This window comes from Staurois parvus, unplaced genomic scaffold (assembly GCF_062004578.1).
Source record: "Staurois parvus isolate SC_StPar_1 unplaced genomic scaffold, SC_StPar_1.0 ptg000172l, whole genome shotgun sequence".
In the NCBI taxonomy this organism is placed as follows: domain Eukaryota; kingdom Metazoa; phylum Chordata; class Amphibia; order Anura; family Ranidae; genus Staurois; species Staurois parvus.
Genome location: NW_028317968.1, coordinates 6,102,522 through 6,122,406, shown reverse-complemented (window position 1 = coordinate 6,122,406; position 19,885 = coordinate 6,102,522). Strand labels below are relative to the sequence as shown.

Below are 19,885 nucleotides of genomic sequence, written 5' to 3'. Positions count from 1 at the left end.
TCAACAGTGGGACTTTGCGGGGGCTTCTTGCAGATAGCTTGGCTTCACATAGGCGTCTTTTAATTGTAACAGTACTCACAGGTAACTTTAGACCTTCTTTGATCTTCCTGGAGCTGATTGTTGGCTGAGTCCTTGCCATTTTGGCTATTCTTCTATCCATTCGAATGGTAGTTTTTCACTTTCTTCCACATCTTTCGGCTTTTGGTTGCCATTTTAAAGCATTTGCGATCATTTTTGCTGAGCAGCCTATCATTTTCTGCACTTCTTTATATGTTTTCCCCTCTCCAATCAACTTTTTAATCAAGGTACGCTGTTCTTCTGAACAATGTCTGGAACGACCCATTTTCCTCAGAATTTCAGAGAGAAATGCACTGTAACCAGCATGTACAACATTTGCTGCCTTCCTTCCTTAAATAAGGCAATAATTGCCACCTGTGTTTCAAAGAATGAATGACCTCACTAATAGAACTCCACAACGCTATTATTTTGAACATGCCCCTTTCAATTAGTGATTCAATTACACAGAATCAGCAGCGTGCATGTCATGACTGTTGGGTCTGTTGGATTTCTTTTTTTTTTTTTTTATTGGAAACATTTTAATCCAGTCAAAGATGAATAAATGAAACAAAACTAGATGAATTTTGTTATAAATGCAATAAAACAAAATTAGCAACTTAACAAATCAATGTCAGATGAAACAAAACACATTTTTTCGTTCTGCACATGTGTAATTGTGGTTAACTGTGATTGGCTATGGTAACAATATGAGATCTCACTTGAAGGTTGGTTAAGCAAGTTAGAAATAATTCAACATTTGACAAGAAGCAGGAAAAAACATATTACATGCAGGGATGAGAGCTCCAATGTCCTCGATTCTTCAAACCCTGTAGTGGTAATAATGGTACAGAGACAAAATTGTTTAAAGACTGTCCAATTGAGTTTAAGTATACATGGAAAGAAAAAGGACCATACTTTAGACCTTGACAAACAGGGACACCTCCAGAAAATTAAGACCTGTGGTGTTCTATGCTCAATTTGGTGAAAGGTAGGAGTGGTTAAACAACATTGAATTTGGACGTGAAGTCAAAACCTACTCACATATAAAGCACACACACATGTTGCAGTCCTTGTACTCACAAAATACTCCATAAAGCAGAACTTCAATCACTCACTCACCCTCTTGCTTCCATATTACTCCTCCTTCACCCTGCATCAAATTTCAAATCATTTTTGGTGGGGAGAAGTGCCATTTTTTTTGGTGCGCAAACTGCAGTGTAGAACGCACTGAGCATGTGCAGTGGAGCATCATCAGGGGTGATAGATAGGTCTGAGAAGAGATGTCGGCAAAGAACATGGTGGTGCAGAACCTGAAATGTGGGGGCTTTTGATGAATCACAGAAGGACTCACTGAGCAGGTGAGTATGTTATTTCAGTTCAAACCAGTGGACAAGGTATGAGGGATTTAAGGTCAACATTAAACTCGGGAAGGTAAAGTTCCTCTTTGTTTGCTAGGTCATTTTTTAATTCATGACTACCCCTAGTTGCCGCTTGGATAAGTCTTAGTACATTATTTATTCCTGAAGATTTTCTTTAACCACTTGCGGACCGCCTCCCATAGGAGTGCAGTAGAAGAGTGGTATCTAGTACGTGATCCAGCACTTCCAGGTAGGGCATATGCCAACGGCATGCCGGCTGTGTCGGGTGCCGGCCAATGATTGACTACTGGAACCTGCTGTTCAGCAAGGAGGAAGATAGGGCAATGCTCTGGCCTGTTAGTGGGAATGCGTCAGCTTTTGTTTCCCGGGTCTGTTGGATTTCTATTACTCTACTACACCTGCTAGTAAATTATTTGCCATGTAGAAATATCATTTCTACCAAAAACAGTGATTGATCAGGTTAGTGATGTCTGGCTGCTATTATTTTGAACACAACTATAACTTGAAATGAGCACTGCTGAGCCATGCTATATTTTTAGAAGGTTCACTTTGATGTTTTATTTGATCAGTCCATACCATCATGTTAGCTGCCATTGTTCAATATGTCTGCCAAGCTAGTTTACTCAGTTGTTCTCAAACTATGTAACTAAGTATCTTTGAAAATAAAACTATGTATCTAACTGTAAACCATGTAAATAGTTGTTGAATTACATTTCCATCTCTAAATATATTTTTTTTCTAAACAAAGGATACATTGGGGAAAAAAAATAAATGTAAGTGTTCTCACTGATTGTTCTTTCCCCTTAACAGAGCTTTATCTGCTTTGTAAGAACCTTAATGTAGTAGTAGTAGTTATTTAAGCTTTAGAAGACTAGATCTATAAAACAAGAAAAATATGAACAAAAAAGAAATACGTAGAAGTTCCAGTGCTTACTTCAAACTCTCATCCCTGATTTTACCATACAAATGATTGGTAAACTTATCAAAGTGTCATCTTGTTTTGCGAGCATACACCTGAAAAATTAGATGGTGAAAAAATAGCCCACACCTCAGAAAAAAAATGACAAAGCATTTTGGAAAGCAGATTTTATTTATCATTTGCTCCCTTTAATTTACATAGCCATGCATCATTGATACTTGTGCTGCAGGTGTCCAAACTGTATGGCTGATTTGCAAGACTGAATATGATATTATATGCTTACAGATGCATAAAGTGTAAAACATTTTTACATTTAATTTATTTTTAGAAATACTATAGTTTGTGTTCTATACAGCTGTCACTAAAAGCTATATGCTTATTGGCTGGACCAGCACCCAGTGATTGTGTGCTGGAGTCTCAATGGATGCAGTTCCAATTTATTGTTAGTAGAGCATGGCATTTACTTATCCAGTTTCAAGCTACCTGCATCGTCAATTCCGTTTAATGTAGTTATTACTTTTTTAAACGCCATGTTCTGTTGTTAATCATTAGTAAATGTTTGATATAGTTGTGTATGAATGCATTGGACCATATGACTGAAAAAAAACCTTACCTGTGTTCAAGAATACATGGGAGAAAATATGCAGTTTTTAAAGGCAAAGTGCTATGTGTTCTTCTATTTATGCACGTTGGTTATTATTTCATCATTATTATCCATTTGATTATTTTTAAAACTTCTTCCCTTTTACAGCATTTCAAAGGCGCCTAAAACTTTTGCACAGTACTGTATATATTTTAATGTTTTTAAACTGATATTTTATATTCTTACTGTATGTATACCGTCTGGAATTGTGGGTTATCGAAAGAGCATTATAGAAGTAGCCTGCCTTGTGGCTATCCGACTAAGCTGTCGGATGAGTACTAAGGCTGTTCAGTTCAGATTGAGATACAGTACTCTGTAAACAGGCTTTTTATAACAGATGTTATAGTCTCTGAAAAGTGTGTAAGTTGGAGACTTAAGCCTCATGGGGTGTCAGATGTTTTGTGTTTTTTTTTTTTTTTACTGCTTCTAAATGACCCTTAATGTCATCCTATGTGTCCATGCACACGAAGACTTTTAGAAGATTTTAGTAGCAGTAGCGTTTACCAGCAGGAAAAAAACCCAGGGCCAGCGTGTCCAGGAACAGCAGTGTTTTGGCAGAAAAAACACTTGATGCGCCTAAACCTAGAGCGTTAATTCATTTCAATTGCTAAAATAAATTAGCATTCTGGCTAATGAAAGGAATTAACGGCCGTTTAACGCTTGTAAATGTGCCTAAACGTTTGTAAAAGCGTAAGATACTTTTACAAGCATCAGGCGGTTTTCTGCAAAAACGCTGCTGCCTGAAGACGGCTTCTAGGAGAGTTTTTTTTTTTTTTACATGCTCTGTGTGCATGAGGCCTAAAGTTCAAACTATTAGCAAAAAATACAAACTACTACTACTCAATACTTCAGTTACCTAACCTGACTGAAAACTAGCAAGAACTAATTTACAAAACTGCTGTAGCTTCTCTTTTATGAAGGGCTTTGTGCTGTTCCACATCAGTCACAATCTTCATAACGTGAAGACGACTAGAATTCACAGCAGATTCATTGTCTTAATGAACTTACAACATTTAATTATCCAATATCTCCTGAAACCAAAATCCTAATGTCTTCATTATGTATACAACTTCACAAGTAATTTATAGACCAGTGTTTCTCAACCATTTTTTCAGTCAAGGCACCCTTGAAAATTATGGACAGTCCCAAGTCACCCTTTAAAATTATGAACAGTCCCAAGTCACCCTTTAAAATTATGGACAGTCCCAAGTCACCCTTTAAATTTATGGACAGTCCTGAGGCACACCATTTTAAAATGGGGTGCCTCGAGGCTGTCCATAATTTTAAAAGGGCACCCCATTCTAACATGCAAAATACTATTCTTATAGTTTTATATAACACAGTAACATTCACACATGTAGGATACCCAAAGAAAGAGGTGATTTATTCTTCCAAAGCAAATACACCTTTGCCCACTGGTACTGACTAGTATTCCAATGTTTCTCTTCTCCCTCAGTTTTTCTCCATCACTGAGATAATGTGACCCCAGCGTTGATGGAGAGGGGCAGGGGACAGTCAAACTAGGATGCTGTGCAGGCAGATGATATCCTCCTTATCAACTGATGATGTCATTGGTTGTCAGGCTGCCGGCTAGAAGGTTGTAATGGTACACAATGAAAACCTGTGGCTATGTGTAACTAAAAGACAGGCTTGTTCCACCCACTGGCTTGTATACACGTTTTGGGCAATTTGTAGACATTTTGCCAAGGCACCCCTGAAGAAACCTCAAGCCACCCTGGTTGAGAAAGGCTGGTATTGAATGGTTTGTTTTCCATGTGTACATAATGTCTCTGACAGACTCTACAATTTAATTTGAAAACTTTTAAAGCTAAATATAAGAAAATTGTAGTCTTTTTTTTTTTTTTCCCCTCCCCCAAGCTTTAGGAAAAACAATCTTGATCATTTCCAAACCAAGGTTCAGAGCTGTGTAATTATCGCTTGCCTCCATCAGACATGACCTTTCATTTATTTGTTGAAATTGCTGGAAAAATGTCATCTAATTGATTTACAGTTGGATAAGGAAACTGTCAAGAAGAGCCATCTGGAAACCTCTGCAAATAAAGTTAGAGTTCACATCAAATATTTTAAATGATAAAATATTGAGCAAATCTGTCTTTTTTAATAACTCTATCAGTACTTATTGTGCAGCAGCCTTTATCAGGCAATCAAATTTCACCTTTCATCTGTCACTGAAGTCACTATGATTACTGTGCACACTTGGGCAGCAAATGACATCAGACATGCAATTTCTATTGAGTTTCAATGTTCCTTGCCTTGTTGGTGTTGAAGCCTGTTTTAGTATTTTGCAAATTACAAACTCCATGTATGTCATATATTATGGTAATAAATACACATAGGCCAAAATATGAAGATTTTTGGAATAATATTTAAGCACATGGATGCTCTTAAAGCCCAATTAAACAGTCAGTTTAAATCCTGTTAATTATATTCAAGGTGTATCAAAACATAAGGTTTGCAGTTCATTTAAACAAACAAACAAAAAGTCACAGAGTAGAAAAGCCCGTTACCTGCCTCGATGCTGCAGAGAAGGATACTTGCTTTCTGTGTGAAAGCAAAGGTCTGACAAGCACCCTGCTAAGTCGGAGCTAAAGCTCTCTGGTCAACAGGCAGTATGAGGTTTGTTTAAAGGAGAGCTCTTGCTCTGACTCAGTTGGTGATTTAAAGTGATTGTAAAGGCTTAAGGTTTTTACCTTTTTATGCATTTTTCTGTGTTCAGCAGCCCCCCTAATACTTACCTGAGCCCCATTGTGATCCAGTGATGTGCGCGAGAGCCTTGGCTCTCTGGGGACTCTTCCTCCTCATTAAATAAGACAGCACTGGGAGCTATTGGTTCCTGCTGCTGTCAATCACAGCCAGTGAGGGGTGGGGAGCAGGGCCAAGCCGTGCTGTGTTTGTGAATGGACATGCAGAGCAGCGGCTCTCGAGTGAGCCTGCTTGTGTGCCCCCATAGAAAACTTCTTGCTGTGGGGGCACTCGGCAGGAGGGAGGGGACAGGAGCACCAGCGGGAGGACCTGAGAAGAGGGCTGCTCTGTGCAAAACCACTGCCCAGAGCAGGTAGGTATAACATGTTGTTTTTTTAATTTTCTAAATTGCCTTTAATATCACTTTTAGAATAGTGTAACAATTTCAGAGAGGAAACACTGTGACTTCTAAAGTGGAAATTGTTGCGCTTTGCAAATGTTCTTGGATACTTTGTTTAAAATGTTGGAGCAGGGATTTTGTGCAGCTCCTACAGTTAACATTGTATTTAGAGTGTGAGCTGCACTTTAAGAGGTATAATAATTCCTGACTCCTATGGGAAACCAGATACATTAAAGAGTAGATGAGTGTAGAGACATAAACGTTAGGCTTATGTGCTGGCTGGCATGTATATCTGTGCAGACATACCTTAGCTAAGCCTTGTCTTTTATCTTATGAAGGCAGGAGGGGGACCTGCTGCCAGACACCTCCACCACCTTATGGGGAAAACCACAGCAGTCATTTAAAAAAGAAACTAACATTTTTTTAGCCTGTCATTCAGAAGTATGCAGCCCTGTACATAGTGTCTCCCAATTCAGTGGAAAGTAGATTGCCTTCCTGACTTTCATTTGAAGTGGTTTCAGGATTCTCCTGGGCACCTACACTGGGCAAAATGAAAGATATGTCCTGATTTAAGTCATTACTCTTAGTGATATGTAACACCACAGTTTTAGGCACTAGTATTTCTTTATAGATGTATTGCTGTGCAAATGTTTTAAGCGTCAGTAAAAAAAAATGCTGCTAACTGAGAATGCTTTAAAGTCAGAATCAAAAGTCTGCCAGTGGCACCATCAGCTTAGGCTTGGCAGAGACCAGTGGGATCCTGGTACACCCATCTACAGTCCAGAGAAGTCTTGGCAGTAGTGGGCTACTGGTTTTCATGAAAGTCTTGCAGCCAAAAAGCCATACGATGTGGAAACAAGGCCAAGTGATTTTCCTGTACACTAAAACACAAGAAACTGTAGAATATTGCAGACATGACACTTTTGTTCAGAAATTGAGGGGACGGTTGCTATTGAAGATGCATGTACCATGGCCACTGTGCAACTTGGGCTAGAAGGTTAAAGTTATGCGGTCCTCCTCAGGGGAATCCAGTACTGCACAACAAAATAACAAACCAAAGGGTGCAAACTACTAGCCCATTTTCTCCAGCACTTTTTATTACAGGTTAAAAAAAAATGCATATTATACTCACAAACAAAAATGGACTAGTAGCATGTCAAGAAAGCAGAATCCAGAATCCCATTTTCCAGCTACGAGTATTGCAGATGACCTTACCAGCTGACACGTTTCAGGGAACTGGCCCCCTTCCTCAGAGCAGTGGCCACTGATCTGACTTCTGGATTCTGCTTTTTGATATGCTACTGTTCCTTTTTGGTTTGTGACTATAATATGCAGCTTCAGTTTCCTATCCAAACATCGACCTATACATGAATGAGTGTCAGCACTTTGTTAGCTGGAGGTCTGGAGACCTGTACAGGAATGTATGTCTGCAGGCAACAGTGCGAATCCTGACATCATGTGAATTTGCAATACCTTGTCATTTGGATGGTATTTAAATTTCTGGTGAGCAATGAAGCTTCAGTCCCTGACAGGGAAGAAGTCAAGCTACAGTTTGTAGTTATCCTGGAAGTCTGGATTTGAAATTCAGGGGTTCCTCTAATTTACAGAGACTTAAAAAATGTAAAAAAAAAAAATGCACTAAGCATCTCACTCAGGCCTCTGGCAGCTGAACAGGTTGGTGGAGGAGCCATGGAAAGGTAAGTGTTAGTAGGAGAGGAAGTGGGCTATCAAGAGAACCTCTTACTTTGCCCTGAATGGGCAAAGTAACCGTTTCAGTTTAAACAAACCAATAAAAAGCCTCCTTCTTAAAGCCCGGAGTAAACTTTAAGGATATACTACAATACAATGCTCATCCACCTGCACTGCTAATGCATTTCACTCTGCTAGGAGCCTAATTGTAAAGTCTACTCGGGGCTTTAGGACGGAAAGCTTCTTCCTTTTTTTTTTTTTTGTTAGGAATATGTGCATGGTTCACAGACTGCCTGGAGCCAGCGCCTATCAGTGTAGCAAGGGGTGGATAACCTGGAGCGGAGTGTTTCAGGTTGTCTGCAGGCAAAATTAATAGGTTCATTTCATGGTAAACATTTTCATAGTAACTCAGATTATGTGCTTGGGGAGATTATGCTAGAGGCTTCAGTCACACCAAATTCAACTTTGAAATCGTGCGACTTCAATTGAATTCACACGATTTAAAAGTCGGATTTCTGTACGACTTCATGCACGGATGTCTATGCAAGTCACACCTGAACTTGCAAAAAGTAGCGCATGAACTACTTTCGAAATCAGTGTGGACAATAGGGCTCAACAATCAAATGGCATGGCAATTTACACCATGGGACAGAAAATCTGTATGAACGTTTTTGTCTTATGATATGATAATGTTTGTAACTAAATAACTGGAATGTATTTTTTATCATCGGTTTTCAGGGTGAAAAGGTGAACTATGAAAAATTTAGAAATTGGCTTCTACAAAATAAAGATGCTTTCACGTTTTCTCGGTGGTTACTATCTGGGGGAGTATTCGTTACACTTACCGATGACAGTGACACTCCAACTTTCTATCAAACGTTGGCCGGAGTTACACACTGTAAGTCCTTTGTGAATGTGTTCTTGCTGTAAAGTAACTGAATTATAAGTTGTGGTGTTTTCTGCTGTAGCTTCTTTTCCTTACGATGACCATAGATGTTCACTGTCCTTCCCTTGATTTTTAGCTAGGTTGGGTAACTGTGGCTATGTTTGTGGATGCCAGCACACAGTCACGGACATCTGGATTTTTTTTTTAATGACTAGTATAGTTTTCCCTTGAGCTAAAATTTGATTAAACATGCTAACAATTGTGCCTGCATGGTTAACATGATTGTACTTGTGTGAAACAGGCATCCATATACATCAATGTGGTCAGACGTATTTTTTACTTAAAATGTTATTAAACCCAAAAACATAAATGTATTAAATTGCAGCTTACCAATTCCAAGATGTGGTGACTACATTCGTTTTCTTTTCTAGTGTAACATTCCCCTCACCCCAGACTGGCAATTCTGCTGTCTAAAGCTGTCTGCTTTACTAAGTCATCCAGAATGCAGATACCCTAAGACAGGGGTGTCGAACTGGCGGCCTTCCAGCTGTTGCAAAACTACAAGTACCATTATGTCTCTACCTTTGGGAGTCATGCTTGTAACTGTCAATCTTGCAATTCCTCATGGGACTTGTAGTTTGGCAACAGCTGGAGGGCCACCAGTTTGATACCCGCGCCCTAAGACAAGAAGTGTAATACTGGAAGGATCACCAGTTAAAATAAAGGGGGGAAAAAAAGCCTAAAAAAAGAACACATGCAGCCACCACATCTAAAGATTGGTAAACTGGGATATATTATATTTGTGTTTTCGGGTTTATTTTAAACTAATCTATTGCTAAAATTAAAACGAAAAAGAATGTGCCACCTTCAAAGTGGATACATAATACTGGCCTCTCCTGCTGCTCAAGATTCCAACTTAGGGCTCGTTCACACGACTTTATTTCTAACTCTTGCCAAATGCCCCTTTAGCATTTGACAGGCGCTTGGGAAGCGTTTTTAATGCTCCTCAAACGCTCCCCAAATGCCCTATGCACAGTTTTGAGGCGTTTGCCAAGTGTTAAAACCGCACCACAAATGCCTATAAGGAAGTTAAATGGTATTAACGCTCCGCAACCGCGCCACAACTGCACCGCAAACGCCTGCCAGGCATTTGAGGAGCGGCACCATAGACTTGAATGGGAGGCTTCAACTCCTCCTGACTCAACATGAGGCACCAGTTTTGCTTCGACTCAACACTAACGCTTCAGTGTGAACAGCACTGTGTGCTGCCATGTGCAGAATTTTCATAGGCGTTTGAGAAGCGTTAGAAACGCTTCCCAAACGCCTTTCTGATGCCTGCTGACAAAGCTAGTGTGAACGTAGCCTAAAGAATCTGCAGGATCTTACACTTTTGGTACTATTGACTTTCCTCACTGCTGTTCCTCCTACCAGGCCAGAACCACTGTTCAATGGGTAAGACAGGTGTATTAAATGAATGAGTGCTGATGCTTCTGAGTATTGTAGTACAAATAGCTGCTTGATTATACTGTATATTTTAGTTTTTGTGAATATGAATGTAAAATCCCCCGTTTAAAAAAAAAAACAAAAAAAAAAAACGCTTTGAAACTTTTGTTTTCTAAAAAATGTATACAATATAGGAGAATTGCTGGTTATATAACTTAGAAGGTCTGATTGTGGTAGGTTATAGCAGGAAGGCACTGTATATGCAGTTCAGAGTCTATCTGGATGTATAGTGTAGGTAAATGTAAGGTCTTGAAAGAAATTCCCGTTCCAGCTGTTTTATTTCTTACCTCTGAGGAAATTTGGTGGTTTTACTATTCTTTAAGTTAAGAATGGTGTTGTGCCTTACTGCTATAGTTTGGTCCTGAACATACTTTTATAGTCCTCTAGTACTGACTTGGCCTCTGGATTTATAAGCAGGCCTAAACCTAATGTTGGCTTTCCTGCCAAAAACATAGATAAGCTGATAGTCTTATGCTTTATTAATTACTAATTTATGTAGTTCCTTTTTAAGGTCTTTTCAGGTTACAATTCACGTTTTTCATGTTAATAGATGGTTGATGGGTAGTTTATATGCAGTCCCTTTCAAACAAAATATTAAATATAAAGATTGCAGTTTTTTTCTTTGCAGTCACATTTCCCATCATTACTAGTTTTTTTTGTCTATCCACAAATTTTTGGCATTTGGAATCAGAAATTTCTAGTGTGCAGCTGGGCAGGAAAGGGTTCAGCAAGAAGCCTTCCAGCAAGCCCAGACTGAACATATTTTTGCTGGTGGCTATAATTCCATTAGCTAGTGCTTTCTATTCAGATCTGGATCCTTTCCACAGCATAAAATATCTGACAACTTTTATTTTCCCTTTAACTTTGAAAGATTATCTTACTTTAAACAACATCAGGATAGCATCCAAAAAGCCATTATTAACTGATGTAATCAAAGGTTCTAGCAAGTCCAGAAGATAAGTAGTTTCTTTAGTGACCATATTTTCATGAAATAGTTATTTATTTGATTGAATCTTTAAAACATATCTGCTTTTTTTTTAGTTTTGTTTTAATCTCAAAAATAACCTGTATTGTAGACTTCTTAAAAGCCCATTCCAATTTTTTTCCCCCCAAAATATGAGCACCCAGACAGACAGGGTAAAAAAATATAAAACTAAAAAGCAGCTAAGGCTGCAGTACTCAGAATTGTCCACACACAATACTTCTATTCTGCCACAAGATGCCCTCAGTCTTCTGGGTTGAATGTTGCCCGGCCACATTAAACCCGGGAGAGTGAAGAACTAATATGAATGAATGGATGGCACCAAGCTCCTTTAATTCATGGTAAATTAAAGCAGGTCCAGCGAGTCACGTTCCAGCCTAAAGACTTCTGAAAAAGATAGGTATATAAAAATAACTCATCGTACAGTGTAAGACACAAAGTCTTTGGTCTTAACCATGGGTTACATTCAACTACCTTCAAGTGATTGGACACACACAAAAAAACAAACAAAACAAAAACAAAGCTGCAGAGACATCTCCTATATATCCCTCCCATTCCCAGCAAGCCTCAGGTTTGTAGCAAGTAACAGGGAGCTCATAGGGAACAGAAAGGTGTAACCCTTTGTCCTGTACTTGACTTCAGGAGAAGGATGTTACTGACAGGTGAAAAATCCTGTTTTCTTAATCGTACAGTACAGGTAACAGGATCTTAGCCTTAACTATGTGATGTCCAACTGAGGAGTGGGCAACACAACAAAATATTCCAACAGTCCCACATATTTAACCGGTTTAAGAAAGGGCTTGGTAGAATTCTGAGAGCAACTTGCAGCACCTTACGCCCAAAAGTGGCATCAGAGGAGGCCTGAACATCCACCTGTTGCATTGCAGATACTCACCTGTCCAGTGGATCCAGTGTTGTCCCGCTGAGATCCTCTCATGCCCTGCCACCACTGTGTCCTGCTTACTCTGACATCATCTGATTCAGCGGGAGGGCCTCCTGATTACATGCTGATAGGCCTGCCCCTCCTTCTTTCCCCTGCAGAAGACTATACCTCCTGGGATATGTGACATACATATCCTGGGAGGCACAGCGGGTATTGTGTGCGTCAATCGCCTAAGGCGAATGACGTGCATGGTTAAGTGGGGCCGGGCTTTATTTATTTATTTATTTTTTAGAACAAAAGGTAAACAAAAAAAAAAACCTTCAGTTGGTGAGGTGATTTCATAGTTGTCAGAAGTTGCATCTTTCTAAGAGAAGCAGACTTCATTCTCGCTTAGACAGAACTTTCCGACCCTATCTGCTGTCCCAGGCATGGAAAGTCGTCAGTCAGACTTTCTGAGCCTTTCAGGGTTAGGAAATTCTGTCCTAGAGAGTAATATGCATCATGTCCTTTCTTCAGTCTGGACTAGACCAGCATCTGACCTTGAGTACAGGGAAATGGACTCTCGACGTGGAGGTTTTTCAAGCCCTTTGCTAAAACTAGGGGATCCCCAGATATGGATTCCATATTCAACAACAAACTGGACAGGAATTCTCTCTCTGGACTTCACAGTGGATGCTCTGGTGATTCCATGGTTTCAGTTCAACCTGATGGTGACAGAGATCCCCATGCACTAATATGGAATCTAGTTTCCTGGCCTTCAAGCATCATATGGAGCTACAGTAAAATGGCCGCGGTAGATCCTCCCTTAGTGGACTGATTGGCATTCAGCTCTCCTATGAGCTCTTGTCACCATGATGCTATCCTGAGGAAGTCACGTGTACGTGACACAACGTGTAGATGCGACGTGGTGACGCACTGCAGGTGGAACGCCATCTTGCTACACCAGGTTTACACAGTACACCCATACTGAGTGGTATGAAAAGCCCTGTTTGATCTGCGTTAATGTGAGTGCAATATTTGGCGATTTAACATGCTTTTAACATATTAAATAGTGTTGCACTATGGGAGACTTGTCTTTTTGTCCTTTCATGGCTGTAATGTGATACTCATTTATTGGCCTGCACTGTGTTTATCCCTGAATGGAAGAGTGATTTATATTGGAAGGAAGTTACCAGTGAGGTTCAGGAATCAGAGCGACCTGGAGAGTTGGTACCTGTAGGATCCAAAAGGCGTGTTGACCCTTTTGGGTCGCAGCAAGGAGGTGAGGGGGCATGCCTGACAACTAAGGATATATGCTCACCATCTGCACCAGCACTATAGCACATGGTTTGACGATATAGGCACATTTTGGCAGTCATTGCCATCTTTGCTATGCTTGGCAATTTGTTGGATACTTTTTATCGTTTTATAGGTTTACGAAGTTTATGTTTATATATTGTGTTTAACATTATTCACTAGTCACATTTTTTGGTTTATATCCCAATTTTGGGATACACTTTATATATCATTCACTTTATTTGTGATAATATCCTTTATTTTGGGATCCATTGTATATAGAGCCTAGTCTTTTGGGGTTTGGTCCCACGTGGGACTGGGTATTGTCACTATATGAGGGTCCGGGCATAGGACCAGCTTCAACATATGCACTGTACTGTTAATATCACAGTTTGAGACACTGTTTTTCTAGATCTTGAAAGATCTATCACTTATATATTTATGTTTTTTATCTTATTATTGTGGAGTTTGCACATTTAGTTCTCAGCGCTATACCACTATTATATTTTGTCAGTTCAACCTGGCCTATGCTTTTCCTCCTCCGCAGTTCCTCTCTTGTCTGCTTTGCAGGATCAAGATGGAGGTAATTTCAAGGGTATTCACTGCATCTAACTGGCCCGTGAGGGTGTGTTACTGGGACATAATTAGAATTCTGGCAGATAATACATGGGCCCTGCTTGATTGCCATAATCTACTATTCCAGGGGCTGTTTCACCATTCTGCTTCTTGGTCACTGGCTTAAATGGCATGGCTGATGGGTTCCAGGTCCTAAAGGACAGAGGTCTTTCAAATTCAGTGATCCTACCTTCCTGAAGGCTAGCAAGCTGAGTTCTTGCAAAATCTACCTTCACACCAGGATGCCCTGCTTTGTGTGGTTCCAAGTTAAGAAATTCCATTCTAGAGAGTACCTCGTGGGATACATCCTGACCAGTCCGGCCTGGATTAGCATCTGACCTTGAGTACCATCAAGGAGCAAGTCTTCACCTTCTGTGCTCTGTTTTAAAGACCTTTGGCTTTATTACTTATTTAAGGCCTTAGAGCAGGTTGTCACATATCTCACCCCCGCCCCCTGCGCATTCCCCTGGGACTCTGAGGGACCTTAACTTGAATCTTTCAGCCCTTAAAAGTCTAGCTATCAAACAAGGGGTGTTCCCTTGTCTGACTTCACTTGCAAAGTGGCCTTTTCTCGTTGCAATCACCTTGGTGTGTAGTACCTGGCACCCTTATTTTATGAAGAGCCTTTCCTAGTGATGCACAAGGACAAGGTTGTCCTGAGGCCTAACGCCCCTTTTCTCTCTAAAGTGGTTTCCTTCTTCCACCTCAACTAGGGCATTGTCCTCCCCTACTTATGTGTATTCCAAGAAAATTTCTCACCATTGTTTTAATGGGTTACATACTATGAGAGGCTACCTCACAACTACAGTCTCTTTGCAGCAATTGGATTCTTTCTTTGTCCTTCTTGAAGGTTCCTGCGGAGGGCTTCCTGCTTTTTGTACCATCCCTAGCTGGCTTAGACAAGTCATTATTCAAGCCTATCGTTTGAAGGCTAGGCTTTTTCTCTTTCTTGTTAAGGTGCACTCTACCAAATCTGCAGTTAAATTTGACAAAACCCCACTATGTTTGGTATGTTTTTCCAGTTGTATAGCATACAAAAAAAAAATGTTTTTAAAAAAAATTACTTCTTGCCTTTTTAGATGTTTTAAGGAGGAAATGTCATGGCAGATTTGAAGAATTTACTGGAAAGTCAGCATGCCTGTCCCCACACAGACTGAACTATCACTTCTTAACATACAGTGCAGGAGGGTGCTTTCTAAATTTTTTGTGCCCTTTGTTAGGACAAACAGCGTTGAAAGTATAAAGCAGGTGTTATCTCAGTTTGGTTGCAAAAGTGGAAATACATTTTAAAACTCAGTTTACACTACCAATGTTTCCATGTATTGGTTATTTTTCTTAGGGGGGCTTTTCGGGAATCCACTGTCCTCAGTGTTTTCCTAGTATATTCATGTGTTTTCATACCCTATTGCGGCCTATAGAAATGCCATTTCCCCCCAATAAGTTATAAAAAAAAACACCATAGAGCTTCTTCACAAAGCATAGAGTTTGTAGCCTAAACAGAAAATTATGTGTCACTCTGCTCAGTACATGTTGTCTAGGGAGATTATAAGGTGACTCTTGAGGTTGCAGGAAAAGCGATTTAACTGCAGATGTGACAATGACTCACACTGTGTAGCAGTAGAATGCTCTTCTGTAATAATGGGATTTGCTAAAGGATGGTCAGTTCCATAAATCTATGTCAATCTCAAACAGTTAGGGCTACAGACATTAAAAACCAACAGAAAAAACTAAAATAAAATGATGATAATTCACTGATTTTTCTGTAGCCATTTGGAGATTGTATACTTATTTCCCTCTTCTCAAGTTAAATACATACAGCTGTAATTAAAATGAAAGTGTTACTAAACCCACATTAAAATCAACCTTTATATGCAGTAAAGCATGCTTGTTCTACTCACTCTGGAACCTAAGGGGTTAATCCTCTGCATTGTGTAATAAGGCTGTTTGATCCTGAGTTATCTGATCCTCCCCTCTTTCCGTTGCCCCCCTATTTCCTGATAAGACAGTGGAGACACTCTGCACAAGCTCAGTTTGGTGTGTATTGCTAGAGGTTTTTTTTTTTTTCTTGGGAGACTGCATGTGATCAGCACAGGGCAAATCAACACTGTCCGGACAGAGGTCAATGGTTTTGCATCCTCCTACAGCAGAATGAAAACTCCTCCTACAAGCTGTAAACTGTGCTCTGCTGAACACTGATAGAAGTCACAAGACTGCTCTAACTGCTGATAAGAAAAGGTATTTAGCAGTTTATATTTACTAAAATAATTGCATTTCCATGTTCTGTGCACTGTGGGAGACCAGATTATTATTATTATTATACAGTATTTATAAAGCGCCAATAGTTCGCTCAGCGCTGTACATTATATAGATATAGTGAATGCAGGGTCCTGAATTTAATAACACTTTAAATTTAAATAATTGGCATTGGGGCAGAGGATATATAAGCAAGTGTTTTACTGACTCTCTTTTTTTTCTATGCTCACTCACTTAAGCCCATACTCGGGTAGATGCCTACTCGTGATTTTCATGGGTACATTTTAAGAACCTCAACAGCTTATTTGAAAAGATTACAGTAGACCCATGGAGAAGGTAACGACTGATTTGCAACAAGGGATCTACATCCCAGAGAAACAAGAAAATAGGGAAGAAGTATTATTGCACATTTTGATTAGTAAATTTCAAGGTAATTTAGATTGTTCAGCTCATTCAGTAGTGCAGCAAGCAGTGCTCAGTGCAGTTAATCCATAGCTAATCAGAGCACCTCATTCACTAGCATGGCAGATTGGTTACTGTGCCTTGCTGTACTCTACACATAATCATTTTTTGTACATCAGAATTGTTTTTTTTAAAAAATGAATATCCGTAATGAGCTATGTAATATCCAACACACATAAGCACATAATGGCACATAATCGTATCTATTCTATTCCCTCACTAGCCCTTATTATAAATGTGCTCACTATTATGTTTTGGGATTAGCCACTGTTCAGTAGTTTATTTTCAGTTGTTAATCAGTGCTTCAGTAACTTCATTGTTCAATAGATGAGTTTGTGTCGTGTAAAGAGATAGTGGGGGTGCCAGTATTTTCCAAATCACTGGGCTAATCAGTAAACCTTCTAGCGTGGCTTAGAGTGAGTCTATCCCCCATATTATCTTCTTATCTTCTCTGTCATTCTACGTCATGCTAAGCAGATTCTTAATATTCTTAGAGATTACACGCCTCTCAGTACATGGGTTGGGAAGTGTAAGTGTAACCACAAACAGGAGAAGGTGCCGTACTGCTCAGCGGAAATACAATAGATTATATCCTCCAAAATACTTTATCTGCCGACTGACTTATGGCGTGCTCAATATGCCTTATTAAAATGTATGGAGCATGGTGTATCTCTACTGTTGTAAGCCAGCAAGAATCTCCCCCATAGGTAGGTGAACAATGACTACGCAATGCACTGTATGCCTGCAAAAGCCATACATTGACAGCCCATTTTATTATCTTATTGAAGTGCAAAACCCTGGGTGAAAATCAAAGCTGCATCATAATATCCTGTATTGTTTATTCAGTACATCAACTTCAAAGCACTGTATCTAGGGAAAATAGTGTTCTTTTTACATTATTTATGCTTTTTAAGTACTTTTTTTTAGTTGTGTAGTTAACAGTAATTCATACGTTGCAGGTATGACCATATATTGCATTAATTGTAAGTTTATTATAATGTATTTCTCTTTGAAGTTTGTGTATACCTGCTACGTTTCATTCATGTATGCAAATAATTTAAACCCTCAGGTAAATGTTTATACAGTCATTAAAATTATATATTTACGAGAATTATGCAGTTATCTTTGTGGTAAATTAGTTTTGTTCATTGTTTCAAAATGTTAATGAAAGCATTCCATTTCTTGTACAGTACGGGGGGAAATTATTAAAACTGGGACAGGCGTGCATGCCAGCTAATCGGCGTCTAGCTTTCATTTTCAAAGTTTAACTGAACATGCTGAAGAAGGAAGCTGATTGGTTGCTATGCATTGCCATGCATTGATAAATTCCCCCTAATTTTTGGCTTATATCCCAGCATGCACATAGTCCCTGATTACAGCGTATTTCTATAACAGGAATACCTGGTTTTATAATAGGATTGATTAAGGTTTGGCGTATAAAGTGTTCACAGTCCTGGTTTTTTATGTGCAATATGTAGTGTACTTCTCAGGCTTACATTCGCATACTGTGTGCAATGATCTTGAGAGTGTGCTGGAACAAGTTATTATAATTTGAATGAGCAACTGTTTTTGGCAGGTTTAGCATGTATCTTCGTTGCATTTGCCATTCCAAATATTCTAAAGCAATAGTCTAGATTTGCTGAGAAAAGAGCAATGCCACCTACATTAACTAAATACATAGCAAACATTATTAGAGGGGCTTATCTTGCTTCTCTTTTATAGATATTTAAGATGGTTAAACTAGTGCTTTTCCTAAAATCTGTCAAAATTATTGCTATATTCTGCTTACATTTAAGAAAGCAATGGGGAGAGCACTCTTTTATTTTTATTGAGAGATTTAAGGCCTCGATCACACCATGTGCAGAGTTTTTCTGCATGTGTTCTGCAAGATCACAAAAAAAATTGTGCTACGTTTACACCACAACACTACTATCATGTTTGGGTTTTTTGCTGCGCAGAACATGTACGCATTTGCGTGGAAAAAAATCTGTTGAAACGAATATGAAAACTTGTTTCTCTGCAAGTGAAATCTGAGCAGTTTTTCCATCAGTTTTTATGCATGTATGGTGTGAATGAGTAAAGTTGTGTTGAAATATTGGTGAAGTATTGATAATTAGATTGGAGCATATATACAGCTGCCTCAGGGTTTAGAGGCCAATGAAACCCTGCCTGCATGGGCTGTTGTCATTGTTGGAATAGACACCCTCCTACCCCTATTCACTGCACTTAGGGTACGTAGGAACCCTACACATAGCAGCCCTGCAGTGTTTGTGAATTGGTGTTTATTATTCTGAATGTGGAACAGAGTATCTCAGATGGAATATGTCCTGGTCTGGTTGGAAAGCAATGAAATACAGGTCTTGTGCTGAAAGAACAAACCTATCAGATTGTCCCATATTGTCCTGCAAGCATGAAAAGTTTTAATAGGTTGTTGAGGTGAGAAGGTGTTCCATCAGACAGTTTAGGGTTCATATTCATTTGACATACTTTATTCTACTATATAGACCTGTCAGATTGTCAGACATACAAAACCTACACCGATCCATAGTGTATTACATTTAAAGGAAAGATAAATGCTTAAACTGCAATGCACTTGCTTGTGGCCAGTGGCAGAATCACTAACAGGTGGCCATGTCTGTTTTTTTTTCTGTATCCACAAAAAGTATTACTTCATTTTTTTGATCTGAAACAGAAGTATCTGTTATTCCAAAGTTGGCCATACATAATCAGATTCCTCCATCCACACAAACAAGGTAGATAGAGTAAACCCCCCCTTGGACAGTGTATACTGAGAGGCACCTGCCGCTGTCAGAATACACTAATCAGTGGCTGCAATCACTGATTGGCAGAAAACTTTCTAATATCTCCCTTTGACAGAAGTCAATTTAATAATCAACTTCTGTCAAACTGCAGAGGCCACAAACTGATCGAAAATAGGCCCATTCCTACTGGACCAGCAACATTTCCATAAGCTTATGGCCTGCTTAAGCAACCAGCCCAGTGTTACCCTTCATTCTCTGATCTGTAAAGAACAATGGCAGCTTCAAATTGATTAGATTTTCCAGGTAGTGCAGTTTCCATCCATTGGCTCAATAAATAGATCCCTGTACAAGAAAATTTGTCTTGCAAAAAGATATGTAAAGTTTTTCATAAAAAGAAAAAAATGGCTCAGACTCATCAAATTTGCAAATGTAAGTAAAGACTTCAATTTGTTTGTTGTACAAGTTCGCATTGTT

The 19,885-nt window shown here is 39.3% G+C and overlaps 1 protein-coding gene across 2 annotated transcripts in view; it reads left to right on the top strand.

Annotated features, from left to right (window-relative positions):
* USP32 (ubiquitin specific peptidase 32) overlaps positions 1 to 19,885 on the top strand; it is a 287,630-nt gene that overhangs the window by 141,161 nt on the left and 126,584 nt on the right. For both annotated transcript variants that reach the window (XM_089676627.1, XM_089676625.1), the window contains exon 5: positions 8,529 to 8,688. In XM_089676627.1, coding sequence (XP_089532753.1) covers positions 8,529 to 8,688 — 160 coding nt within the window. The remainder of the gene's footprint in view (positions 1 to 8,528; positions 8,689 to 19,885) is intronic.